Source organism: Microcaecilia unicolor, chromosome 3 (assembly GCF_901765095.1).
Source record: "Microcaecilia unicolor chromosome 3, aMicUni1.1, whole genome shotgun sequence".
In the NCBI taxonomy this organism is placed as follows: Eukaryota; Metazoa; Chordata; class Amphibia; order Gymnophiona; family Siphonopidae; genus Microcaecilia; species Microcaecilia unicolor.
In genome coordinates, this window is record NC_044033.1 from 277,694,964 (window position 1) to 277,722,094 (window position 27,131).

At 46.6% G+C, this 27,131-nt stretch overlaps 1 protein-coding gene and 1 long non-coding RNA gene across 2 annotated transcripts in view; one reads left to right on the forward strand and one right to left on the reverse strand.

Moving 5' to 3' along the window:
- The window catches only part of LOC115466691, a 62,334-nt gene extending 45,512 nt beyond the window's left edge, over nt 1-16,822 (reverse strand). Inside the window, exon 1 of the long non-coding RNA XR_003941581.1 lies at nt 16,745-16,822. This is a non-coding gene — a long non-coding RNA (uncharacterized LOC115466691). The remainder of the gene's footprint in view (nt 1-16,744) is intronic.
- A 2,319-nt stretch (nt 16,823-19,141) lies between these two features.
- Nucleotides 19,142-27,131, forward strand: part of SLC30A6 (solute carrier family 30 member 6) — a 132,224-nt gene continuing 124,234 nt past the window's right edge. The window contains exon 1 of the mRNA XM_030198110.1: nt 19,142-19,402. Coding sequence (XP_030053970.1) covers nt 19,373-19,402 — 30 coding nt within the window. The 5' untranslated portion in view covers nt 19,142-19,372. The remainder of the gene's footprint in view (nt 19,403-27,131) is intronic.

A 27,131-nucleotide genomic window follows, 5' to 3' on the forward strand; every position in this document is an offset into this window, starting at 1 on the left:
CAGAGGGTCACACACTAATGAGCACCCCCACTGTGAGTGCAGAGAGTGAAGAATATCCCCCCAGAATTGCTGCACCGAAGGACAGAGCCAGAACATATGTCCCAGTGAGGCTGACCCACTCCCACACCTGGTACAGGTCCCATCACAAGCTTCAGTTATACGAGCTACTCTCTTTGGTGCCAAGTATGTCCTCAAAAGGAATCTATATAACTTTTCACACTGTGGGACTGACAGGTGTTGTAAGTGAATTTTCCTAATGAAGTTCTTGCAATTCTCCAGAGTAAGCGTACACCCCAAGTCCTCTGACCAGCTTGCAGCCAGCCGCATATAATCTATTTCTTGGGTGGAGTCCTTTAGCTGCTGAAGATGAAACCGCAGGGGGACAGATTCTTGTGCCCCAAGCGAATAATTCTCTGTAAGAATATCTACTACATCTTCTGTGAGGTCAGACCACGTGAGAGAGGACACATAGTGCTTTAATTGTGTGTGCGCAAAATAGTGTGTGCCAGGAATGCCAAACTCTTCTGTGAGAGCAGCCAGTGTTTTGAGTTGCCCCTCTTCATTAACTACTTGAGACAAATAAACAACCCCTCTGTTCCTCCACCGGCCAAAGACACTAGCACCCAGCCCCGGAGGAAACTCTGGATTGTTACATATAGAAAGCAACGGTGTGACTTTGGCATTGAAATTGTGTCTCCTACACACCCACCTCCAAGTAGCTCTGAGTGAATACAATAAGGGATGGCGGTGGTATGCTAAGGGCGGTAAGCGAGAACCCGTGTGCAGGAGATAACTAAAATGTGTCCCAGGGAAGATTGTCGTCTCAGCCACCGTGTTGGAAAACTCAGCCGTTCCCCGAAACCAATCGTTGACATGCCTCATAGCGCATGTGATCGAAAGGTACCTTAAACTCAAAAGCCCCATCCCACCCTGTTCTTTGGGGGTGAAGACTACTGATAAGGGCAATCTAGGACGTTTCCCCCGCCAGAGAAAATTTTTCAACAGCCTGTTTAAAACCCGTTCTTCTTTCCCTTTCAAAAACAGTGGGAGCTGTTGGAAAAGGTAAAGCCACCTCGGGGCCATAAGCATGTTAAAGAGTGCAATCCGCCCCCACAGGGAGAGCGGGAGAGCCTGCCACAATGCCAATTTTAGTTTCATACTTTCCATCATTGGGCCAATATTGAGTTTGTATAGGGTCGACAGATCCCGAGGGATTATTATCCCCAAATATTTTAGTTTTGTATCTACCCAGCGTAGCGGGAAGCTCCCCTGCCATGTGTGTTGTAGCCCTACATCTAAGGCGAGTGCGCATGACTTCTGGAGGTTCAGCGAAAACCCCGAAAGAGCCCCATATCGCCTCACAACTTCCAAGGCATGTCGCAAAGACGCCTGAGGCTCCCGCAAGACCAGCAGAATGTCATCCGCATAAGCCAAGGTTTTCACCTCTTCACCAGCAATGTTCACCCCCCTAATTTCATCGGCACCATTCAGCGCCCATATCAGGGCCTCCAAGGAAAGATCGAACAAGAAGGGTGACAGGGGGCACCCCTGCCTTGTTCCCCTGCAAACCGGGAACCAATCAGATCTCTCCTCATTTGCTACCACTTGTGCACCTAGTCCTTCATATAAGGCTCTTATAGGGCGAACAAATCCTTCTGGGAACCCCATCCACTCCAACACCCTGAACAGATAACTCCAGTCCACATGATCAAAAGCCTTCGCTGCGTCTAGACTTACTAGCATACCAGGTTCTTTTTGACCATTGCAAAGGGCCATGGCTAAGAGAATTCTCCGCACGTGTCGGACAGAATGACGTTTGGGAATGAACCCCACCTGTGCTGGGCTTATGAGATCTGAGATATTCGCTGCTAATCTATTAGCCAGTATCTTTGCTAGTAGTTTGACGTCTACATTGATTAGAGAAATGGGGCGATAGGAGTCAGGATCCCCCGCCGGCTTGCCCTGTTTAAGTAAGATTGTAATCAGTGCCGTGTTTTCATGCTGTGGGAGCCTCCATCGTCTATCACTGCCTGGTAGTACTCCATTAAAGGTGCGACTATGGACAACTGTAATGTTTTGTAAAATTCCCCCGAGAATCCATCTATCCCCGGGCCGACCCCAGCTTAAGGCTACGAATAGCATTTTGAAGTTCTTTTAGCTGCAGGGGCAATTCCAAGGCAGCTCGGGTCCCCTCATCTAACCTGGGCAACCCTGATCTGGACAGAAACCTATCCACCTCCGCCATGGGGGCCGGGCCCGCAGCTGTATACAAGTTTCTAAAATATTCTTGCAACAGCCTCAGTATCTCATTAGTTTTATTATGGATGTTCCCCTGCGGGTCCTTCAGTGTAGTGATAGTGCGATTTCCAGTCGGGGGGCTAACCATCTTGGCCAACAGACCTCCCTGCCTATTCCCATACTTATGCAATCTAAATTTGTGATAGGTAATATTCTTTTGTGTTTGTTCTTGTATTAAGGAATTTATGGTAACTTGCAGCGCTTCATAATTGTCCCTGTGTGTCTGTGAGGGGGAGGTAATGAATTTGCGCTTGGCGTCGCTCAGTTGCGCTGTCAGATTAATGATACTAGCGGCCACTTTTTTCTTTCTGGCCGCCATGTAAGAGATCACTTCTCCCCTCATCACTACCTTTGCCGTGCACCAATACAAGACTGGGTCCCCCCTGTGCTGCTGGTTGTGGAGAGAGAACTCCTCCCATTTTTTTTTTAAGGAAACTGGTGAAATCCACGTCCTTCACCAGGTAGCCCGGAAACCTCCAGTGCTTCGTTGTGTGAGTCCCCGCCCCCAAATTCTATGGTAATCTTCATCGGGGAGTGGTCAGAGATTATAATTTGTTCTATGGAGGCCTCCGTAGTACCTGGGAACAAAGATGCTGACACAAAAATGTAATCTAAGCGTGCTCAAGTCCCGTGTGCGCGGGATCTGTGTGTGAAGTCTTTGCCCTCTGGGTGTAGAGCTCTCCATGTGTCTATTAACCCAAGAGATGTCACGAAAGAGGATAGTAAGTCCTTCCCCCTACTATTATCTGCCCTCATGTTCCTCCTCCCCGTGCAATCCACCTCATTGTCCATGATTGCATTCATATCCCCTGCAAGAATTATCTCCTGGTCTCTAAACGGGAGGAGAGCCCGCATCAACTCAGGAAAAAAATCAGGTGTTTGGGGGGTGGGAGCATATATTGACAACAAGTACAGTTCTTTGCCCTGAATATTCAACCTGACCATCAGATAACGCCCCTCCTCGTCTTTAAACACAATTTCTGATGAGTACACTAAATGCTTGCGATATAAAATTGCCACCCCCCCTCTTCTCTGACCCGAGGATACATAGTCTACTTGGCCCACCCACATTTTCTTGAGCTTTTCGTGTTCTTCAGCGGACAATCTGGTCTCTTGAAGACAAGCTATGTCAGCATTAAGCCGCTTTAAGTGTGTAAGGACCTTCTTACGTTTATGGGGGAGGAAATCCCCCCCACGTTCCAGGTTATAAATTTATAGGAAGCAATCCCTTATGAGTATGTAATCTTGCCACTGACATCCTGTGGACCGACTCTACGGGTATGGGAGCCCAGCCCCTCCCCCACACCCAGATGCCATCTTTGGCCCTGGTCACAGTAAACAAAACCTGCTGTGTTCCCTGCCCTCTGAGAATGTTGTGGTATGGCTCACAAGGTTCCTCTATCCCCTTTCTAAACCCAGCCCCCTCTGCCCCTCCCACCCCCCCTCCCTGCCCCGAACATCCCATTGCCCTTGGCGATGATTTTGCATGCATCGCTGGGATTCACTTTAATGCAAAGGGTCCCCTCCCCCATTAAAGTACCTACACATCCCTTACTTCTACTTATACCTAATGCCTCAAAAACCAAGACAGCATAGAAATGTGTAAACAAATAAATTCCCCTCTCGTTCACTGTCCCAAAACAGTCCAGTTTTATCACTCTTGTACAGTTACCGCCTCGTTGTCCTCCTTTGTGTCTGGGCTCACTCAAGTCTCACTGTTAAGGTCGGACTGTTGTTTATTAATGTATTCCATCGCAGCCTTGTCTGAGTCAAAGTTGTTCCACTTGCCACCAAGATAAATCTTTAAGGTTGCGGGAAAGGCTAGTGTGAAGCGGATCTTTTTCTCCACTAACTTCGAGCACACTGGGTGGAAGCGTCGTCTTTTTTCCTGGACGCCCGCTGGGTAATCCGGAAAGATCAATATCGGTACTCCGTTATATCTTAAGGAGTCTCTTTTAGCTCTGTATCCTTGCATTATTTCTTCCTTGTGTATGTAATTGTGAATTTTCACAATTACAACTCTTGGTTTCAAGGTCTCTTTTTTGGAATCTGCCCAAGCGGTGCGCCCGTTCAATACAAAAGGCCCCGCGACTATCTGAGAGCGCGAACTCCTGTTGCAGCCATGTTTCAAGGAGGGCCCCCAGATTCTTTTCTGGGGTCGATTCTGGTATCCCCACTATTCTTATATTTGAGCGGCGGGCCCTACTCTCCAAATCTTCAAGCTTTTCGCCTTGCGTTCTTACTTTCTCTTCCAGAACTTTGAGCGCCGGCGTGCTTTTGTTCCATGTGTCTTCCGCCTCCGACACGCGGTTCTCTAGTTCTGTTGTCCGCCTCACCGTCTCCGTGATTCGCGCCTCCATCTGGCCCAGCTGCCCCGCAAGGGACTCAAATCGGGGCTCCAGGGCCGCCTCAACCGCTTTTGTGATTTGGGTAAGCTGTTTCACTGAAAACTCTGGTTGCGCCTCGTTCGTAGGGTCCGCCATCTTGGATTCAGCCGAGGCCGATGGCGACTTTCCTTTCTCGCCTTTAACACTTCTTTTTGCGGATCCGGGCGGCATCGGCACCAAATAGGCTTCCATACACTTCTCGCGCACCCGATCGCCGGATCAGTATAGCCCCAGAGGAGATTTCGAACAGTCTGCACTGCGATTATGGAGAGGGGACCCCGGAGCACAGCCTAAACGCTGCTGTTGCTCTCAGTGCATCACGTGATCCTCCACATGTAATATTTATAAAATATGCACTAGCATATGGACTCTACACAGGTATTTTATGCACTAACATTGACGCCTGCTCCTCAGCACGTATAAATGTTTGCATCTTCAGTTTAGATGCAATTTCTGCAACTTTGCCTCAAGCATTTTTTAACAAAATGTGGGTGTCTCATGTATCTTTGTAAAATTAGGATAGAAATAGGTACCTACTTGGCCTTTACACATGGACAACTTATATAATTACCCTCACCATGCTGGGATGGAGTGTGGGTGTTTGGAATACTGGGCTGACAACCAGGGAAGCACAGTTCAAATCTTACTGCTGCTGCTTGTGATCTTCAGCAAGTCACTTAACCCTCCATTGCCTCATCTACAAACATATGGGGCATATTTGCTAAGGTGTGCTAAGCAGTTAGCATAGGTTAATACACCGAAACCTGTGCTAATACCTAGCATGCAATCAAACAGCCACTACAGTAAAAGACCAGCGCTAGAGGGTTTGCAAAGAACTGGCCAGCTGTTTGAAGAACCAACAGGTGTTGGTTTGGGTGGGAAGAAGCGGGGAGGGGGAGGAGGCATGGCAGGGGACTGGGAGGGATATAGAAAATGCATGAGATAGATTTGCATATCAAGGGGGAAGTTCATGCCAGTGGCGTAGCAAGGAGGGCTGCCACCCGGGGCAGTTCGCCGTTGCACCCCCCCCCCCCCGGGTGCAGCACGATGACACCCTCCCTTGGCGCATCAACACCCCCCCAGACCCAGTGCCTACCCTCCTCACCTCCCTCCAACCAGCTCCCACACCCTACCTTTAAAGAAATTTTGGAAGCCGTGGAGAGGCGAGGCGCAGCGCCTCGCGCCTGCATGTAAAAGAAGCGTGGATCGTCATCGGGCCTTCCCTCACGCTGTCCATCCCGCCCTTGCGGAAATAGGAAGTTGCGTCAGCGGAGGGCGGGACGGACAGTGTGAGGGAAGGCCCGATGACGATCCACGCTTCTTTTATATGCAGGCGCAAGGCGCTGCGCCTCGCCTCTCCACGGCTTCCAAAATTTCTTTAAAGGTAGGGTGCGGGAGCTGGTTGGAGCTGAGGAGGGTAGGCACTGGTCGGGGGGGGGGGTGTTGATGCGCCGAGGGGGGGGGTGTCATCGTGCTGCACCCGGGGGGGGGAGCTGGCAGGGAGCACCCCCCCCCCGAGCTGACACCCGGGGCGTACCGCCCCTCCCGCCCCCCTTGCTACGCCACTGGTTCATGCCAATCTATCTCATGCATATTCATTGTGGATATCCTGAAAACCCAATGGGACTTGGTGTGCCCCGAGGACTGGGTTGAGAAGCCCTGTCAAGTCAAGGGAGAAGATTGGTGTTAAGACGAATGGGAAGTTGTGATTGTTTAGAGAGTTGTTTTTTTTGATAAATGTCTTTGGTTGTGCTTTAAAAAAATTTCAATCAACAGTACTTATACAAAAAAAAAACACTGCTTAGTGTGAGATGCAGCGAGGTATGGCAAAAATTGGTTGTGGCCTGCACATTGCACTAAGCATGTGGTAGGTAGTGTGTGCTGTCAAATGTGCAATAAACACAGGATAACATAACACCACCTCAGAAGGTGCATTTGTGCTCTTAGCACCTGAAAGTAAAGAACTTGTCTGCGTGGAAACTGTAGCAGGAATACTGGACAAAGCCCCAACAGTTACCACAGAGCCTTTGCGCGTAATAAGGTTGATATTCAGCCTACGGCAATCTGCATTTTCCTGACTGCTGCAGGCACTAAAGCTGGAAATTCGGTGCTAAGCCACGTCTGGGCACTGGCATTGAGTTTCTAGGTTTGCGGAGCCAGCTAACACATAGTGAGATATTCAGCATGTAGGGCTTGATTCTATGATGCCTGAAAAACCAGCGTGGAAACAAATACGCCTAGGTGTATTCTATAAGGTAGGCCTAAATTTAGGCTTACTTTATAGAATAGGTCAAAATTTCCACGTGGTTCATAGAATACGCTGATTGCCTGTCTGTGTGATTAAATTTAGTAGCAGGCAGTTGCGCCAAGCAAAATTTGGTTTAAATCCCAACACCTAAATTAGGCACGGATAAGGTTTATTCTATAACGCACATAGATTTGAGAAACACCCATGGCCCACCCATTTCACGGCCATGGTCACACCCCCTTTTCAACTATGTTACTTAGAATTTATGCACATCACATTGCAGAATTTATGCACATCACATTGTGAGCATAAATTCTAATTAATGCCAATTATTGTAAATAATTGCTTGTTAAGTGCCAATTATCAGCGCTGAGTGGCCTGTTAACTAAATAAGTTGTATGTGCAAATCTGGAATACGACTGGATTTGCGTGCGCAACTTAAGTTGTGTTATATAAAATCCAGGGGTAATGGCTATGGGGCACTGCATAAAGACAGGACTGACTTTTATGAGGTCCTGTTTGTGCAATTAACTTGGCTGGTTAAGTTCTGAATATCAGCACTTAACCAGCCAAGTGCTGACTCCGCCCGCAAAATAGCAGGTTTTGAGTTTGGCATTAGCCAGCTATTTTCAGCAGCGTTTACTGGTTAAGTGCCACTGAAAATGACCGGTTGGCCCCAAACAAGTGATTTAACCAGCCAGGAGCCATTTCTGGTTGGTTAAATCATGTTGAATAGCAACCCCAACATACCTTACTTTTGGCTGTTCAGTCGTTTAAGTGCAAACAACTAATGCTCTTTAGTAAAGATGCCCCTTAGATTGTAAGCCCTGTGAGAACACGGAAATACCAAGAGGGGCATAATCGAACGCGGACGCCCATCTCCATGGGTGACTATCTCCAAGGACGGGTCCGCGAAGGGGCGTGGCAGACTGTATTTTTGAAAAAGATGGGCGTCCATCTTTTGTTTTGATAATACGATTGGTGCCGGGCAAATGCATCGGATTTGTGCAGATTTGAGCTGGGTGGTATCGGTTTTCAGCGATAATGGAAACCGAAGCCGCCCAGCTCAAAAACGAACAACTCCAAGGCATTTGGTCATGGGAGGGGCCAGGATTCGTAGTGCACTGGTCCCCCTCACATGCTAGGACACCAACCGGGCACCCTAGGGGGCACTTGTAAAAAGTAAAAAAAAAATTAAAATACCTCCAAAATCCCTTACCTTGGGTGCTGAGCCCCCCAAATCCCCCCCAAAACCCACTCCCCACAACTCTACACCATTACCATAGCACGTATGGGTGAAGGGGGGCACCTAGATGCATTGGAGCCGACTCTGTGGGTGCTGTGGGTGCTTGAGCACCCCCAATATTGAGAAAATTCCTTGTATGTGTCCACGGAGGGGTTATTTTCATTGGGCTTAGCACCCCCAATAATTTTGAAAAGTTGGCTCCTATGCCTAGATGTGGGTACAGTGGGTTTTGGGGGCGGTTTGGAGGGCTCCCATTTACCAGCACAAGTGTAACATGTAGGAGGGGGATGGGCCTGGGCTCACCTGCTTGAAGTCCTTTGCACCCACTAACAACTGCTCCAGGGACCTGCATACTGTTGTGATGGAGCTGGGTATGACATTTGAGGCTGGCATACAGGCTGGCAAAAAAAAGTTTTTTAAGTTCTTTTTTTTGGTGGGAGGGGGTTAGTGACCACTGGGGGAGTCAGGGGAGGTCATCCCCGATTCCCTCCGGTGGTCATCTGGGCAGTTGGGGCACTTTTTGGGGACTTGTTCGTGAAAAAAAAGGGTCCAAAAAAAGCGGCCCAAATTCTCGCTACTGCCGCTCTTCTTTTTTCCATTATCGGCCGAGGGCGCCCAGCTCTCCTCGGCCGATAAACATGCCCCAGTCCCGCCTTCACCATGCCTCCAACACTCCCCCGTCAACTTTGTTCGTTCCCACGACAGACTGCAGTTGGAGGCGCCCAAAATCGGCTTTCGATTATACCGATTTGGGCGCCCATGAGAGAAAGGTGCCCATCTCCTGATTTGGGTCGAAATATGGGCTTCTTTCTCTTTCGAAAATAAGCCTGCAAGTGTACCTGAATGTAACTCACTTTGAGCTATGTGAGAGAGAGAGTGGTACAGCAGCAGGTTTCCCTACGAACACTCCCTCACCAATCCCCCCTGTTTACTAAGCCGCGTGGCAATGCTGACACAGCCCATTCAAAGTGAATGGGCTGTGTCAGCATTAGCGCATCGCAGCTGCTAGTGAGGCTTAGTAAATAGGGGGGTAGGGTTGCAGTTTAGTCACCTTATGGCAGGTGACATTAACCTCAAAACAGAAAAAAAACATTTTGCTAATAAGAAGTATGACACTAACCTGCCACGTCAGAGACTCAGTCAGAGGGGTGGTTAATGCAGAGCAGATCAGGGAGGCCCCAAGGATAGAGGTCTCTAGGATAGAGATACCAAGTGCAGAGGTCTCCTGGAAGGAGGCTCCAAGTGAAGGAATTCTCCCTAAAGTGTTGGCTGGGCTGCAGTATCTGGGGAGGAGTTCCAGGGAAGTAAGGAATGGCTCTAGCTTAGAGGTTTGCACCCTGTAGAAGCCCAGGGATTGCATGAGAAGGAGCAGAAGACTGCAAAGGTAAAGAAAGGCCTTTATTTTTCTGTGAAGACCCAGGTCCTGAATGTCCTAGTTGGAGCCAAGCTTGGATTTATGTATGAGTAACTGGAACTGTGCTGAAGAAGATAGAACTGTTGAGAAGGAAGTGTTAATGTGGTTGTTGCCCAGGGTGGAAATGAGTCTGTAACAGGCACACACTGTCTTGCTTTGATTACTTGTTCATCAACAAAAGCTTTTCCTTTGACTGTAAACTGTCCTTTGCCTGTGTCTGTGAGGTCCTGCAGCCAGTCACAAGCCACGTACCACAAGCTACTACTGAATAAAAAGGCTGTGAGCTAAATTCAAATAAATAGTTAGCGGTGATACTGAAATCCATACATCTAAATGGTTCAAGATAGGCCAAAAAACTTTCTGGTCTAGCTTAAACCCCTCTGCTAAACGGACAGTGGCTGAATATCATTGCTGTCCATATAACAGCAGTGGTTGGTGCTGTCCACAAATATTCAGGGTTGCCATCTATCTGGATAGCAGCATCAAATATATGTGGACTATTTAAATGGCGTAGCTGACATTTGAAACAAATGCTCACCACAGTGTTTAAATATTGACCTGTTCATTTTCACTTATACATTGTACATTTTCAGAAGTACATTATCAGAGCCAGTGGCCTAGCCAGAAGGCAATTTTTGAGTGGGCCAACAGGTTGGATGGGTGGTCACTACAACTTTTTTGAAAGAGAAAAAAACAGAAACCTGATGCACCCATGCTCTGTCCCTACCATGCTCCCCATAACTTCAATGAGGGTAGCAGTGCAGGTTTCAGTGGCTGCAGGCCAATTGAGAGCTAAGGGCAGTACAATAGACTGCACGTCAGCCCCATTGAGCCATGGTCCTCCAACACACATATGGTATTGAAGCCAAACACATTCTGCATCCAGAGGACCTCCTGGCCCTCCACCAACAATGGATACAGAGCACAGCAAGGACATTTCCCCATAAAACTCATCATATAAAGAAATTTTGGTTTCTAGTGTAATCTCAATAACAGACATATTATAAATTAATTTTTAAAAAATCTATAAAACAAAAGTCACTGAGAACCCACAGCAAATCTACAATGCCAACACTAACTTCCAAAAACAAGGATCCTACCTAAGAAAAGGAAGTGCATTAAATATTATAGTGGGGCCCTAAAATGCAAATACATTTATCAGGAAAGCTGAACAAGCCACATTACTACAGAATGCTACATAGAAACGTCATACTAACAGAATACTTCACTCACACACAGAGAACACAAATGTCAAATACAGAATGTGACCACAAACTCTAGAAATATAAATTAAACAGAAACCCCAAGAAACCAGACCTTGCATGTAGTACAACACCAGAGAAACATGAAAGAAATGCATTTCCTCCTGGGCAAAATATAAAGACAGCACATGCCAGGGATGGTGTTAGGGGTTGCAACTAAGGCAATTGTGTCTGGTTCCCTGGCCAGAGAAAGCCCGCTTGCTGGAAGCTAAAGACGCAGCCTGGTAGTGGACTTTGGGGTCCTTTCCTAGATTTCTGTCCTGGACCCCAGCCATGTTTAAAATCAACTCTGGCAAGATGTACATTCCAAATTCAACATATTATATTCACAACATTGAAAATAAAATAATTTTTGTACCTTTTTGCTGTCTTGGTCATTTTATTTTTCAAATCATGTTGGTCTCAGTCTCTGGTTTCTGCTTCCCTCTGTCTTCTCTGAACTCACTTGCCAGGGTCTCCTGTCTATTTGACATTTCTTCTTTACTACTACTACTATTTAACATTTCTAGAGCGCTACAAAGTGTACGCAGCGCTGTACAAACACAGAAGAAAGACAGTCCCTGCTCAAAGAGCTTACAATCTAATAGACAAAAAGTAAAGCATTTAAATTTAAAATATTTAAGCAGTCAAGCACAAGAGAACAGTCACAGAAGGACAGAAGATGTCCATGTCCATCATCCATCTCTGTTTTCCTATATTTCCTTGTTCAGTATCTCCCCTGTGTTCATATCCCCTCATCCATCATCATTCCTCTGTGCACCTATGTACCCCATGCCCAGCATATCCCTTCTGTGTTCCTATTCTCCCCCTTGTCTGGTATCTCCCCCCCCCCTCTCTGTGCCCATATACCCCCTTCTCCAGTGTCCAGCATTATATCTTTATTCCATATCCACCCCCTTGTCAGGCATTGCCCCTATGTGCCTATATGCCATTGCCATCCCCATACAGCATCTCACATTCGTGTGCCTGTCCCCATGCTCCCACCTAATGCCTATCATCTCCCTTCTGTATCTGTATACCTCCCTATGTCCCTTTTCTCCGTCCTCCACACCAATGTGTCCCTCTCCTCTCTGATCCCACCCCAACCAGCTTCTCTTCCTCTCTCTTTCCTTCCACTTATGCATCTGGCTCTTTCTTCCACTATGGGTTCAGCATTTGACTCCCTCTTCCTTTATCCCCTTGTCCAGCATCTCTCTCCCTTCCCTCTAACCCCTCCCATAGGTCCAGCACCTTTCTCTCTTTGCTCCAGCCCTCTTTGCAGGTCCACACCTCTCCTTTCCCTTCAGCCATCCCCTGCATATCCAGCACCTCTCCTCCAGCCCCCCCCCCACATGTCCAGCACCTCTCTCCCTTTTATCCAGCCCCCTACGTGTCCAGCACTTCTTCTCTCCCCTTCATTTCAACCCTCTGCATATCCAGCATATCTCCCCTTTCCCTCCAACCCCCCATATCCATCTCCTCTCCCCTTCCCTCCACCCCCCTGCAAATCCAGCACCTCTCCCCTTCCCTCAAACCTCCCCCCTGCAAGTCCAGTACCTCTCTCCCTTCCGTTATCTCCAACCCCCTGCCCCTCACAAGTCTAGCACCTTTCGCTTCCCTTCAAGCCCCTCCCCTCCAAGGGCCAGCACCTCCTTATCTTCCTTCCCCCCCAAAAAAAGTCCAGCACCTCTCCCTTCCCTTCAGCCCACTCCCCTTGCAGAGCCCGCTCCCCTTTGTCTTCCTCACCCCCCCCCCAAGTTGCATCATTGTGCTTTATTTAAGTAACAAGCAGCAAAATGGCTTCAAGAACAAATTGAGGAGGTCTTTTACTGAGGTGCACTAGCATTTTTAGCTCCCGCTAAAAATCAGCTGGTGCTAAATGCTAAGACGTCCAAATGGGTGTTTAGCGCCAGCTGATTTTTAGCACAAGCTAAAAATGCTAGCGCACCTTAGTAAAAGACTCCATTAATTTGATAGACCTAGATGGTGCTTGTTGGAAAAAAGTACTGGTGGATCCAGTGCTATTATATTTGTTTTTTCAGGCATATAATTGCCACAAGTAGTCAGGAAAAAATCTGGTAAGAAATAGAACTGTTTAAATGATTAAGAAAGTCCTAATAGTGACAGTCACCTTCTCAAAAATTGTTAAAATTGCTTATATGGTGTAATCTACCTTTCAAAATCCTTTAAAAAAATCCTATAAATTGGAGAAACTGGCATGACTGAGATATCAGTCCATACCAATTGGAAGACTTATTCCAAGTTTTGCATAAATATAATTAAAATCCACATACCAAGCTATTTTCAATTGTTTGGTCTTAGGGACACTTTTACTAATCTGTGTTATGCGCTAAGACGTGCAGCTTAAAATAGTATGCCGTGGGACGAGCTCAGCAGATCACCAGGAGTGGATAAGAAAGTTGCTTTATTAAAATTACATAAAAGACTCGACATGGCATTGGAAAAACTGGCACAAGATCACGCTAAACCCTTTTTTGCTACAGCTTAGCAAAAGAACCCTTAACAAATTTAAACTTGAACAAGCGTGTACTCAGCTACTTTCCTCCTGAAAGATTTGAATCTCAGATTCATAAACTAATTAAAGTAAAGGTACAGTAGATCACAGGTGTGAAGGCACAGAAAAGTATGGAAGAATGATTTTAAAACCAGCATGACTTTGGCAAATTAAGCAAGATTTTTGTCCAAGTCCATACTTGTTTCTTTGTCAGCTGCAGTCACTATACTTCATAGCTCACAGGGCAATCTAAACTCCTTCCAAAACTGCAGAGCACCCAGGTACAGACTCAATTAAATATTGGCCTTGTAATAATGTTTCATTTTATTTCACAAGCTACTTTACTGAACACACTTATCTCAAACTGGGCTTAGGTATAGGAGCATGTTTATTTATTTTAATTTTGGATTTAGCTCACATTTTCAATAATAGTTCATGTTTGTATAATTCTAAATATTAAGTACAAAGTATTATATAAAATCATCATGTGGAAATCATTAGCCTTAGCGGATGTATAACTGATATTAAAATTCTAAAGTCTCAGTTCTTGAAGATAGTTCTGAACCTTTGAAAGAATAACACTGTATTGACAAATGCGTACATTGATGAGCAATATATGTATTTTTCATAAATATATGATTGCACGGAGGAATACTACTACTACTACTACTACTACATTTCTAGAGCGCTACTAGGGTTACGCAGCGCTGTACAAATTAACAATTAAGGACGGTCCCTGCTCGGAAGAGCTTACAATCTAAAGGACGAAATGTCAAGTTGGGGTAGATAAGTTTTCCTGAGAAGAGGTGTAGTGATTAGGTGCCGAAGGCGACATTGAAGAGGTGGGCTTTGAGCATTGATTTGAAGATGGGTAGGGAGGGGGCACGGCGTATGGGCTCAGGGAGTTTGTTCCAGGCATGGGGTGAGGCGAGACAGAAGGGGCGGAGCCTGGAGTTGGAGGTGGTGGAGAAGGGTACTGAAAGGAGGGATTTGTCTTGAGAGCGGAGGTTACGGGTAGGGACGTAAGGGGAGATGAGGGTAGAGAGGTACGGAGGGGCCGCAGATCGAGTGCATTTGTAGGTGAGTAAGAGAAGCTTGAACTGTATGCGGTATCTGATTGGGAGCCAGTGAAGTGACTTGAGGAGAGGGGTGATATGAGTATATCGGTTAAGGCAGAAAATAATCTTTGAAAAGGTTCAAAAGATTAAAAAAAAACTTTTTTTTTGTCCAGCCATTTGCATTGCTGGGAATTCAAAGGAGTTAAGAATAATTAAAGGGTATCTGTGTGATAGTTTTCAGTTGTGTTGTACTACTATGTATGCTCGATATGTCTATTGTATCATTATTTAGAAAACAGAAAGGAATGCCAAATATTGTTTTGTGACAAGGCTAACATTCTGTATTCCCTAAAGAAGCAGTCAGGTCCTGAACTACAGGTCCCAGAAGCCCTTGTAAGAGGAGGAGAGGAGGGGAGGCCGGAAAATAGGGAATGGAACTCCCTTCCCACTAGGGGCAGCCTGGGCTCGAGGCGAGGTGAGCAAGGTACTCCTTTCTCCACTAGGGGGAGATGGAAGGTTGAAGCTCAGTTTCCCTGGCTTCACTGTCAATATATAATTCCCCCCCAGCTGTGATAAGGGAAGGGCAGATTTCCTGGAGGCTTTGGATCACCAGGGGAGAGAGGAGATGAATGAAGGGAGAGAGGTCATGGAGTATGTGGAGGAAGGAAGCAGCCTGGCCCTAGAGCAGCCTAAGGAGGAAGAGCCGGCTTCCATGGAATGGGAGTCTGCCAAGGTTGCTTGTTGTAGTCCCTGAAGGTACAGAAGGCCCTGAGAGTTGGAAGGGGGAGAAACTGCCAGCCCGGCCCCCACCTAGAGGTATAACCAGTTGGGAGAGGAGAAGGCAGGTGGCTGGCTATTACTGACAGGGCAGAGCCATTGGAAAATGATGTATTGTTTTGAGTTATGGGGCGGTAGGAGAGACCTGCTGGGCCCTATGGAACGGTGACTTACCCTTTTGAATAGGGAAGAATTAAAACCCCCATAGGGGGCCTGAACACGAGTGGAAGGTGGCTGAAGGATTCCTTTGGGCCTGGTAAATCCTGAGTGAGTAGAAAGACTGTGTTCCAAGGACTGTGTTTATTTTGGAGAAGAAGCTATCCTGAGGATTGTTGTTCTATGTTTTGTTTTGTACTTTTTTTTTTCTCTGAACAAGGATAAGGCCTGGGGGACACTATAACAGGGTTTATGGATTTGCAAACCCCCTGCTAATAAAACTTTCTTGATCCTGAGTTCCAGTGTTTGCAGTGTTGCTCCAGGAATCCAGGAGCAGTGAGCCTGCGGGCTCCCTTCCCCACGCGATAGAAGAGCGCCCCCTTCACTGTTTGACATCGTAAACTGCCGTGATCACCAAAAGCCTGGTAGTATAGCACATTTGATTTATTTATTAGAATTTATTTACTGCCTTTTTGAAGGAATTCACTCAAGAGGGTATACAGCAAGAATTAACATAAGCAACAGACAATTACAGCAGAAAAATATTCAAATAAAAATACAAAGTATGACATATTATACTAACAATGTCAACAATCCTATATAATAATTTGGACCTCTGCACTTCTGTCTGGCTGCCTGGGTTTGTAACATAGTTCCTATTGGTCCGCCCTGGGGATGATGTCATAGGGCTGACCAATGCACAGTTGCCAGGTGGGCGGTTTTACCGCCCAATTGGGCGGTTTTCCGCAACCCGCCGTGGGAAATTTTTGCCCGCGGCGGGTTGCGGTTTTTTGGGCTGGTTTTTGTGCTTCGGGCGGTTTTTTTAGGTGGCTTTTTCGGCCGCGGTGGGCGGGGTTAGTGACGTTTTTGGGCGGGGTTAGTGACGTTTTTGGGCGGGGTTAGTGACGTGGGAGGCGGGGTTAGTGACGTGGGAGGCGGGGTTAGTGACGGGGAAGGCGGGGCCGATGACGGCGGGGGCGGGGTTGATGACGGCGGGGGCAGGGGTGATGACGCGGGGGCGGGGGTGTCAGGGGCGGGGTTTGAGTTTGGGCGGGTTTTGGGCTGGATTTTGGGCTCCTTTAGGCTGGAAAAATATTTTCCACCTGGCAACCCTGGACCAATGGGAAGTGAGAGGGAAGGGAACCCAGCAGCAGCCACCGGAGGTGAGTAACGAAACGCTCCCCGAGTTCCATGATCCCCAACCTCCCTCCCTCCGCTCCCGTCGTCCGAGTTCCACGGGCCGCAACAGCCCCACTGCCGCTCGAATTCCGCGCCCCCCCTCTCCTCCCATTTCCACCGCCCAGCGCCTTCCTCCTCCTGTCTCTGTGGCCTCTGAGTGCAAGGAGGACGTGAGCGGGTGCCCCAGCCCTTCGTACGTGGCAGCTGCTGTTTAAAAAGTTTTACCTCCTGCTCGGCCGACAACACTCAAGTCCAGCAAGTACAGATGCCGCTTCAGACAGGCTGTGATTTGCTGTTCCTCTGGTCCCGCCCTCATTTCCTGTTTGCAGAAGGGCGGGACCAGAGGAACAGCGAGTATAGACGCCGCTTCAGACAGGCTGTGGTTTGCTGTTCCTCTGGTCCCGCCCTCATTTCCTGTTTGCAAAAGGGCGGGACCAGAGGAACAGCGAGTATAGACGCCGCTTCAGACAGGCTGTGGTTTGCTGTTCCTCTGGTCCCGCCCTCATTTCCTGTTTGCAAAAGGGCGGGACCAGAGGAACAGCAAACCACAGCTGGACGAAAATGGTGTTAAAGGGGCGATCAAGGAGGACAAAGCCGTAGCGGAGAAATTAAATGAATTCTTTGCTTCGGTCTTCACCGAGGAGGATTTGGGGGGGACACCGGTGCCGGAAAGAATATTTGAAGCGGGGGAGTCGGAGAAACTAAACAAATTCTCTGTAACCTTGGAGGATGTAATGGGTCAGTTCAGCAAGCTGAAGAGTAGTAAATCACCGGGACCTGATGGTATTCATCCCAGAGTATTAATAGAACTAAAAAATGAACTTGCGGAGCTACTGTTAGAAATATGCAATCTGTCCCTATCGAGTGTAATACCGGAAGACTGGAGGGTAGCCAATGTTACTCCGATTTTTAAGAAAGGTTCCAGAGGAGATCCGGGAAATTATAGACCGGTGAGTCTGACGTCGGTGCCGGGCAAGATGGTGGAGGCTATTATTAAGAATAAAATTGCAGAGCATATACAAAAACATGGACTGATGAGACAAAGTCAGCACGGATTTAGTGAAGGGAAGTCTTGCCTCACCAATCTAATGCATTTTTTTGAGGGGGTAAGCAAACATGTGGACAATGGGGAGCTGGTTGATATTGTATATCTGGATTTTCAGAAGGCGTTTGACAAAGTGCCGCACGAAAGACTCCTGAAGAAATTGCAGAGTCATGGAATCGGAGGTAGGGTATTATTATGGATTAAGAACTGGTTGAAAGATAGGAAGCAGAGAGTAGGATTGCGTGGCCAGTATTCTCAGTGGAGGAGGGTAGTTAGTGGGGTCCCGCAGGGGTCTGTGCTGGGTCCGTTGCTTTTTAATGTATTTATAAATGACCTAGAGATGGGAATAACTAGTGAGGTAATTAAATTCGCCGATGACACAAAATTATTCAGGGTCGTCAAGTCGCAGGAGGAATGTGAACGATTACAGGAGGACCTTGCGAGACTGGGAGAATGGGCGTGCAAGTGGCAGATGAAGTTCAATGTTGACAAGTGCAAAGTGATGCATGTGGGTAAGAGGAACCCGAATTATAGCTACGTCTTGCAAGGTTCCGCGTTAGGAGTTACGGATCAAGAAAGGGATCTGGGTGTCGTCGTCGATGATACGCTGAAACCTTCTGCTCAGTGTGCTGCTGCGGCTAGGAAAGCGAATAGAATGTTGGGTGTTATTAGGAAGGGTATGGAGTCCAGGTGTGCGGATGTTATAATGCCGTTGTATCGCTCCATGGTGCGACCGCACCTGGAGTATTGTGTTCAGTACTGGTCTCCGTATCTCAAAAAAGATATAGTAGAATTGGAAAAGGTACAGCGAAGGGCGACGAAAATGATAGTGGGGATGGGACGACTTTCCTATGAAGAGAGGCTGAGAAGGCTAGGGCTTTTCAGCTTGGAGAAGAGACGGCTGAGGGGAGATATGATAGAAGTGTATAAAATAATGAGTGGAATGGATCGGGTGGATGTGAAGCGACTGTTCACGCTATCCAAAAATACTAGGACTAGAGGGCATGAGTTGAAGCTACAGTGTGGTAAATTTAAAACGAATCGGAGAAAATTTTTCTTCACCCAACGTGTAATTAGACTCTGGAATTCGTTGCCAGAGAACGTGGTATGGGCGGTTAGCTTGACGGAGTTTAAAAAGGGGTTAGATAGATTCCTAAAGGACAAGTCCATAGACCGCTATTAAATGGACTGGAAAAATTCCTCATTTTTAGGTATAACTTGTCTGGAATGTTTTTACGTTTGGGGAGCGTGCCAGGTGCCCTTGACCTGGATTGGCCACTGTCGGTGACAGGATGCTGGGCTAGATGGACCTTTGGTCTTTCCCAGTATGGCACTACTTATGTACTTATGTACTTATGCTCTAAAAACTTGCAGCTGCAGCAAATCGCACAAATGAACACATCTGGCAAACTCAGCTGCAATAGTGCATCCTTTAAGGGGCAGTGGCGTGCCTTTGCTGTCGACAATGTAAATTTCATTGTCTCTTTCAAGCGGCAGGTGGCGCTAGAGCCACCTTGGGCAGCGCAGACCAGAAGGCTGTGGCCTTTCTAGCCAACAATTGTCTCGCTGGCAGTGCCTTTTTCCCTTGCTTTCCACGTATAGTCCTTGGCAGTAGATTGGGCTGCAACCTGCAGCGCAGAACGTCCCGGATCTTCTTTTCTCTCTCTGGTTTGTTTTCCTGTCGGGTCGTGGTTAAGGCTTCTGATTGGTTGACCCCGAGAGTCCGTCTAAGCTGTTCGTCACAGAGTAATGAGGAAGCCGGAAGTAGGTTTGGGTCTGCCCCCGGGAGGTGGGCGCCGGTTTGGAAGATGCTGCGGATTCCTGTTCCCGAAAGCCAGGTAGAGCTGTCAGACAATGAGGGATGCATGGACGAGGGCTGAGGATTCCTCATGTTCTTTTTGTGCCTGCCTTTTTGTCTCGTATAGGCTGGAAAGTTTGTTCTTGCTGTGCTAAGAGACGAGTCTCTTTCCCAGCCGTGTGTACTGTTACAGCAATATGTGCATGTGCCTCTTTATGTTGTTTTTCTATCTTTATTTTTTTAGTTCACCTAATTTTATTGAATTTGCAAATATAAGAACAATATAATCAATATTGAAACATAGTAACAGTGGAGACCAAATGGAACATATCGTTCAATATTTAGAAAAAACAATTTTTTTTTTTTTGGGGGGGGGGGGGGGAGAAGGGCACAAGCCCCACCAGCAGAAGCCCTCCTCTATCTGAAGCCTGGCAGTTAGCTGTGCTTCTCCTGGGATGCTAATGCACTGGCCACTTGCCTTCCCATGCTTAGGTGTCCCCCCCCCCCCCCCCAAGGCGTAGCCAGACTTGGTATTTTGGATGGGCCCTTCCACTTTAAAGTGCCCCCTCCTCCCCCGCCACACATATCTTCCTGGAGATATTCTTTAAAAACATAAGAGGGGTTTTTTCCACCTACCCCACATCTTCTCCCGCTCCTCTGTGGCATCCCAACATCTGCTCTCCTGTCTCTGAACTCCGTCTCTGCTTGATGTTGGTACTCCAGGCGTCCTCAGCACCTGCAGCAATTCATTCTTGCTGCTTGCGCCTGCCCTGCAGGTTTCCATCTGTCATGTCCTGCCCTTGCTGACGTCATTGCCCGTTTCCTGTCTGGCGGAACGCAGCAGATGGAAGCCTGTGGGGCCAGCGCAAGCAGCAAGAATGAATCGCTGCAGGTGCCAAGGACACCTGTACCATGAATCACTGCAGGCACCGAGGACGCCTGTCCTGACACTGGGGAGGTAAGGGGTTCAGAGACCAGAGTGCAGATGCCGCGACACCGCAGAGGAGAAGGAGGGAAGAGAGCAGTATGGCAGGTGGGTGGGCTTGTGCCCACCTAGGCCCATCTCTAGCTGCTCAACTGCCTCCCCCCCCCCCCCCCCCCCCGTGCATGCTCTGTTTTTGAGCATTCATGCGGGGTGGGCCTCCCTCATCCATACTCAAGTTTCCCAAAAAACGAGCATGTGTGAGGGGAGTTGCCAGCACGTCAACAGCCCAGGAAAAGCGCTGCCAACTGCTAGACCTCCCTAGCTTTTCACAGAGTAGGGCTTCTGCTGGTGAGGCTTGGACTTCTGCCAGCACCTCAGTTTGGGGGAGGCGGGTGAACTCAAACTGACTATGCTACTGTTTTTTTATTTTTAATTTTTTTTTTTACTACAATTTCAAAATTACATCAAACTCAACATTTGAATAGTAATTAGAATACAAACATAGGGAAAAAAAACTCCTTCCATAAAAAAATAGCACATATATAGGCAACAGACAATTTGCATTGTATTTTAGCACACAAAAAATGGAGATATCCAAGTGGTAAGGCTATAAGAGGAGTCAACAAAAATAAAACAAAACACATTTTCTGAAAAATACCTGTCTCATTAAACAGTACAAGCACTAAACTCAACTATATACTACCTCTACCAGTTACATTGCCTCGGTAGTTCCAACAGGTAGCTCTGTCTGATACATCTTCCAACGTTGTTTCTAGAATAGTCGTAACGTCCAGGTCTAATCCAAGAGCCTCCACTAGTTGTTGCTCCTTTTCCTGATGAGTTCTAAATGTCAGAAAGTAGCATTTAGCTACTGGTGGAAAAGCTTCTTGTGGAATGCTCAAAATAGTCCTAAAATATTTTTTTTAAAGTATCTCTTGGTAGTTCATAAGGAACCCTTGGAAAGTTCACAAACCTTAACCCTTTAGTGTCCAATGTTCCCATCAATCTGTTGTATAGCAGAGAGAGGGAACAAAGTACAAACGAAAGTCCAAATAGCAAAAGAAAAAGTGCCAGGAGCCTTCAAAAAAGGGACATAAGACCTTTAATCATATGCGTTGGTTAAACAATCTTTGGGTGGACCCGACACAGTCTGTGTTTCGGCGCACAGCGCCTGTGTCAGGGGTCTTTACAAAAAAACAGGTAGAGAAATACTTTAATGGAAAGACGCACTCTTTCAATCACGGAGTCAGTAAAGCATCAGATAACTATGATTCTGATTATTCTTTCCAATGTGCACCACCTTAAATTTCCTCTGCCATTTGGATGCCCGGTCTTCCAATTTCCTAAGGTCTTCCTGCAATATTTCACAGTCCGCTCATGTTTTAACAACCTTGAATAGTTTTGTTTCATCTGCAAATTTATTCACCTCACTCGTCGTCCCAATTTCCATATCATTTATAAATACGTTAAATATCAGTTGATTTCTACCGCAAGCTAAAAACGCCACTGTTACTTAGTAAAAGACCTCCTATGTGAGATAGCACAAGCAGGTTCATCAAGGCCCTTGATGTGGTTAAGTAGATCATGAAAAGTTATTGCATTATCCCCAATATATTTGCCTTTCATGAATCCAGCTTGATTTGTATGTATCAAATATGCAATACTTTTGCCATTATCTTTTCAGTCTAAATGTAATAATGAAATAGAATGATAGTTTTGCACTTTTGTATGATCTATTCCAGTTTTAGATAAAACCACAACTTTGAGCTTCAGCAAAACAGCCCTGATCTGTAGAATGTTCCCAGAGATAACGATATAGAGAACAATGTTTTGGAGTAATATTTTTAGAAAAAAACATGATAGAACTGCAGTGTATCTGTCAGGACCGAGTATTCGTAGCAAGGGATTTTATAGCCAAGGCTATTTATCTTCAAATATAAGAGCTCCCAAATTTTAAGCTTGAGAGGTAACGTGGAGGGGCATAATCGATCGTCGCCGGCGAAATAGATTGCCGGTGGTGCTACAGCTGGCCGGAACCGTATTATTGAAAAAGATGGCTGGCCATCTTTTTTTTTCGATAATACGGTTTAGCCTGGCCAAATGCCAGAGTTCGCCGGGGTTGAGATCGCCGGTTTTGTTTTTCAGCGATAATGGAAAAAAATGCTGGCGATCTCCAACCCGGAGACATCCAAAGCATTTGGTCATGGGAGGAGTCAGCATTTGTAGTGCACTGGTCCCCCTCACATGCCAGGACACCAACTGGGCACTCTAGGGGCCAGTGCGGTGGACTTCAGAAAAGGCTCCCACATGCATAGCTCCCTTGCTTTGGGTGCTGAGCCCCCCAACCCCCCCCCCCCCAAAAAAAAAACCCCACTACCCACAAATGTACAACACTACCCTAGCTCTTAGGGGTGAAGGGGGCAACTACATGTGGGTACAGTGGGTTTTGGAGGGCTCCCATTACCAGCACAAGTGTTACAGGTGGGGGTGGGCCTGGATCTGCCTGCCTTAGTGCACTGCAGTACCCACTAAAAGTGCTCCAGGGACCGGCATATACGCAGGCCTCTAGGACTTGTTACTGCTGTATAATCTTGGCACACCAGTTGACACATGAAGACTAATCTCTTTGAAAGAGTCTTTTATTTGAATAAGCACGTTTACTCACAGTTAACTGCAGATCAGAGGTTGTGCCCCACTGGCAAAGAGTCTCCCTGGTACTGAGATTAGCAGTAGGTCAAAGCTGGCAGAATGGTGTACAATGCCCTCTTTCAGCCACATTCAAGGTAATAACTAAGTTCTCTAACGTGGGTAACACATGAAAGGGATCTAAAACTGGCTTACAAAAATAGCCACTACCTCATGGACTACCGGAAACAAAACAGGGCACACTGACCCAGTTAGCAGGGGGGAAAAGCAGCATGGGAGTAGAGCCCAGTACCCTACACCCACCACAATGCATTGCTGATGTGACTCTGCAGTGCACCTAACAGAAAAGGTGTCGCACTCACCCAAGAGCCACATCACAACCAGGGAAAGGCTGTCAAAGGATAGAACACATTCTGCTGTCACAGAGTGGGTACGGCATTTGAGGCTGGCAAAAAAGGTTTTTATTTTTATTTTTTTAGTGTGCGAGGGGGTTGGTGACCACTGGGGAAGTGCGGGGAGGTCATCCCCGATTCCTTCCGGTGGTCATCTGGTCAGTTGGGGCACCTTTTTGAGGCTTGGTCGTGAAACTAAAAGGACCAAGTAAACCCGGCCAAGTACTGCTTAACGCCACTTTTTTTTGTTCCATTATCGGCGAAAGCCGGCCATCTGGTAGCCACGCCCATGCCCGCCCATGTCCCGCCTTCGCTAAGCTACCGACACGCCCCCTTGAACTTTCGCCGGCGATGCTGTCAAAAATGCCGCTTTCGATTATACCGATTTCGCCGCTTTTAAGAAATAGCCGGCCATCTCCCGATTTATGTTGGGAAATGGCCGGCGATCACTTTCAAAAATAAGCTGTTTAGTAACATAGTAGATGACAGTAGAGAAAGACCTGCAGGGTCCATCCAGTCTGCCCAACAAGATAAACTAATATGTGTTACAAATCAAGTTCAGGTAACACAAAAAAGTATCTGCCATTTTCAGGGCACAGACCGTAGAAGTCTGCCCAGCACTATCCCCGCCTCCCCCCATTGGCTCTGCCACCCAATCTCTGCTAAGCTTCTGAGGATCCATTCCTTCTGAACAGGATTCCTTTATGTTTATCCCACGCATTTTTGAATTCTGTTACCGTTTTCATCTCCACCACCTCCTGCGGGAGAGCATTCTAAGTATCCACCACTCTCTCCGTGAAAAAATGGTTCCTGACATTTTTCTTGAGTCTGCCCCCCTTCAATCTCATTTCATGTCCTCTAGTTCTACCGCTGTTCTCCTTTCCTCCAGTGTATACATGTTCAGGTCAGCAAGTCTCTCTGCATATCTCTTGTAAAGCAAATCCCATACCATTCTTGTAGCTTTTCTTTGCACCGCTTCAATTCTTTTTACATCCTTAGCAAAATACAGCCTCCAAAACTGAACACAATACTCCAGGCGGGACCTCACCAACGACTTATACAGGGGCATCAACACCTCCTTTCTTCTGCTGGTCACACCTCTCTCTATACAGCCTAGCAACCTTCTAGCTACGGCCACCGCCTTGTCGCACTGTTTCGTCGCCTTCAGATCCTCAGATACTATCACCTCAAGATCCCTCTCCCCTTCTGTACATATCAGACTCTCACCTCCTAACACATACATCTCCGTTGGATTTCTATTCCCTAAGTGCATCACTTTGCATTTCTTCGCATTGAATTTTAATTGCAAAACCTTAGACCATTCTTCTAGCTTCTGCAGATCCTTTTTTTTGTTTTCCACCCTCCCGGGTGTCCACTCTGTTACAAATCTTAGTATCATCCACAAAAAGGCAAACATTACCTTCTAACCCTTTGGCAATGTCACTCACAAATATATTGAACAGAATCGGCCCTAGCACCGATCCCTGAGGCACTCCACTGCTCACCTTTCCCTCATCCGATCAAATTCCATTTACCACCACCCTCTGGCGTCTGTCCGTCAACCAGTTCCTAATCCAGTTCACCACTTCGGGTCCTATCTTCAGCCCGTCTAGTTTATTCAAGAGCCTCCTGTGGGGAACCGTGTCAAAAGCTTTGCTGAAATCTAATTAGATTACGTCTATAGCACGTCCCTGATTCAATTCTCCGGTCACCCAGTCAAAGAATTCAATGAGATTCGTTTGGCAAGATTTACCCTTGGTGAAACCATGTTGTCTCGGATCTTGCAACTTATTGGCTTCCAGGAAATTTACTATCCTTTCCTTCAGCATCGCTTCCATTACTTTTCCAATAATCGAAGTGAGGCTTACCGGCCTGTAGTTTCCAGCTTCTTCCCTATCACCACTTTTGTGAAGAGGGACCACATCCGCCGTTCTCCAATCCCACTGAAGCTATCCCGTCTCCAAGGATTTATTAAACAAATCTTTAAGAGGACCCGCCAGAACCTCTCTGAGCTCCTTCAATATCCTGGGGTGGATCCCGTCCGGTCCCATGACTTTGTCCACCTTTTAGCTTTTCAAGTTGTTCATACACACTTTTCTGTGAACGGTGCTATATCCACTCCATTCTTATTTGTACTTTTGCCAGTCAATCGCGGTCCTTCTCCAGGATTTTCTTCTGTGAAAATTATCTACATAGCGGTTCGCATCATCTTTCAGTCTCACAATCAATCCTCTTTTTAGTCTTCCTCCTTTCACTAATATACCTGAAGAAAGTTTTGTCACCCCTCCTTACATTTCTACCCATTTTTTCTTCCGCTTTCGCCAGACGTATCTCTCTCTTGGCTTCTTTCAGTTTCATCCGGTATTCCTCTCCGTGTTCCTCTTCTTGAGTTTTTGTATATTTCAGGAATGCCAACTCTGTGGCCTTTATTTCTCGGCCACTTGCTTGGAGAATGGCTACTTAATGGTGGCATTGCAAAACAAAAACATATCAGTGTTGTAGAGCACAATTTCTCTTTCAGATGATACTGTTCACAAGCTGATTCAGGCAGACTCTTTTTTAATAATTGGCTTTGAACTTTGGTACATTTTACCATTAGCGCTGTCAGTGCCAACTTTGAAGAGACCCTGCAGGGCGGTTATAGATGCTTTAGTTGCAAATCTGGCAGTATTATGTCCAGCACAAGCATAATGCTTGTTCAAAATTTCAAGTCCGTATCTTTGTTTGCATGGAAGTTGTTGTGGTCTGAATATTGGTCCAAATATGTTCCGATGAGTCGCAACCAATTTTGATGCACACTTTGAGTCAACTTGTTTGACTGGATTTTGCATCCATAATGTTAAAATGTATTTCATCGGAATTAGCATCAAAAACTCTACAGGATTTGAATTTTTTTAGCCATTCTTATAAATGTGTTTTGGATTTTATTAGACCCCAAAAATGGCATTTTGGTAAATGTCGCGCGCTCATGGACTGACAACCTTTCAGAAAAGGGGGTCTAGATCTGCAACTATTGCAGTTAGAGACCTCAAATTTTGGGAAACTTTGTTAACACCTGACTCGCGCAACAGATAAAATTTGAACAAAATTGGAGACATAATGGTGGGAAGATTTAGACCACTTGGCAAGGAATGACCTAGTAGGGATCTGCAAACTGTACTCAAAAATGTAACTCACCTTGAGCCAGGGCTTGACAAATCCCAGGTGCCAGGTCACCATAGTGCCTACAAATTACCCTCTGGCTTTGGGAATTTCTTAGCGTCACTGAAGATTTACTGATAGGGCACGACTACATTTAGGGCCTTGTTTATTAAGGTGCGCTAGTGTTTTTAGCGTGAGCTAAACACTAGAGACACCCATATATTCCTATGGGTGTCTCTAGTCTTAGCACACATTAAAAACGCTAGCTCGCCTATAGTGTGGCTTAGTAAACAGGGCCTTTGGTGACAGCCACTAAATATATAAGTGCTTGTGAATATTCTGTGTGCTATGAAAGTTCATGAGTGCCTGAGTAGAAATATGAAGGGATATGTTGGTTTTCTGAATGATTGATTGTGCTGTTTTGTATTCCAGAATATATTATGAACTATGTATGGAAAGCTTCAAATGGGCCTTGTTATATTGATTTTTCCATCTGTTTGCAATGTTGTCTTCCTCTAAGGTAGAAGAGATAGCAACAGGCGCATAGGATCTCTGAGAGAGGAAAGGATAGTAGATGGTGTGGATGGACAGACAGGATACGCCATATGGTGTTTACCTGCTATCATTTTCTTTGTTTATCTGTAAATGGAACCAAGGCAATGTAC